Source organism: Bison bison, unplaced genomic scaffold (assembly GCF_000754665.1).
Source record: "Bison bison bison isolate TAMUID 2011002044 unplaced genomic scaffold, Bison_UMD1.0 scf7180017864352, whole genome shotgun sequence".
Taxonomy (NCBI): Eukaryota; Metazoa; Chordata; class Mammalia; order Artiodactyla; family Bovidae; genus Bison; species Bison bison.
The window spans coordinates 6,740,721-6,741,591 of record NW_011494924.1 but is presented as its reverse complement, the minus strand read 5'-3'; the positions used below and the strand labels follow the sequence as shown (position 1 = coordinate 6,741,591).

The 871-nt window shown below is 54.9% G+C and overlaps 1 protein-coding gene across 5 annotated transcripts in view; it reads left to right on the top strand.

The window, feature by feature from the left end:
- KEL (Kell blood group, metallo-endopeptidase) overlaps positions 1 to 574 on the top strand; it is a 26,383-nt gene extending 25,809 nt beyond the window's left edge. For all 5 annotated transcript variants that reach the window (XM_010855000.1, XM_010854998.1, XM_010855001.1 and 2 more), the window contains one exon: positions 278 to 574. In XM_010855000.1, the coding sequence (XP_010853302.1) occupies positions 278 to 439 (162 nt within the window). In that variant the 3' untranslated portion in view covers positions 440 to 574. The remainder of the gene's footprint in view (positions 1 to 277) is intronic.
- The last annotated feature ends 297 nt before the right edge of the window (positions 575 to 871 follow it).

The following is an 871-nucleotide window of genomic DNA, read 5'->3' as shown; positions in this document are numbered from 1 at the left end:
GAAGACCCCCACAGAGTTCTCACAACAGACCTGCCTCTAGGGCACTTTAAGATGTTATGATGACACAGTTCCACCCTCACCAGATACCCGCTGCCAGATTAAACGACCTACAAATGGTAAATATCTTCTTTCTCCCCGAGGCCCTTGGAGCACTGCTGTCCCCGCTTTTCTCTTTGTCTGCTCCCTTGTCATTGCCTGGTCACCAGGTCTGCTGCGTCCTGCTGATCTGAGGCTCTGCTGTTCTCCTCACCCCGTGTGGACCTCTTTTTCTCCCCAGGTGATGTGTAGGGACCCCAGCACCCAGGATCCTCAGGACATTCGCAGCCCTCCTACCCTTCGAGTCCACGGGCCCCTAAGCGACAGTCCAGCCTTCACCAGACACTTCCGCTGTCCCCAGGGGGCCCTCCTGAACCCTCCCAGCCGCTGCCAACTCTGGTAACCTGGCCGGTTCCCAATGAGGTCTCAGTACAGGTGTATCGGCATCTCTGTGCCCCATCCCTGGAATCAGGGCAACACCTCCTCTGCCCATCCATTCCAAAAATAAAAGCTGGCCCTTGGCTTCTGCCTGTTTCCTAAGAACAATTTCCTGCTGTGCCTTGTGCCTAGAAGTCAGAAAAAATGAGAGCAGGCCAAGCAGAATTCCATGGACGTGAGCTAAAGCAGCAATCACTGAGCTGAAGGTTGGTGGGCCAAAGGTCTCGCGACTAAGCAGACTGCTTAGAAACAGAATGAAGCTGCCCCCAGCTGCTTACAGGAGTTGATTATTACTTTCATTGTTGCTGCCTCCTCTCCCTGGTCTGTTGAATAGAGCCAGGAGAGGCTAGGGGAGAGAAGGGCAGGGGGCTGGTGTCTCAGCTCTTGGAGGTGGGCC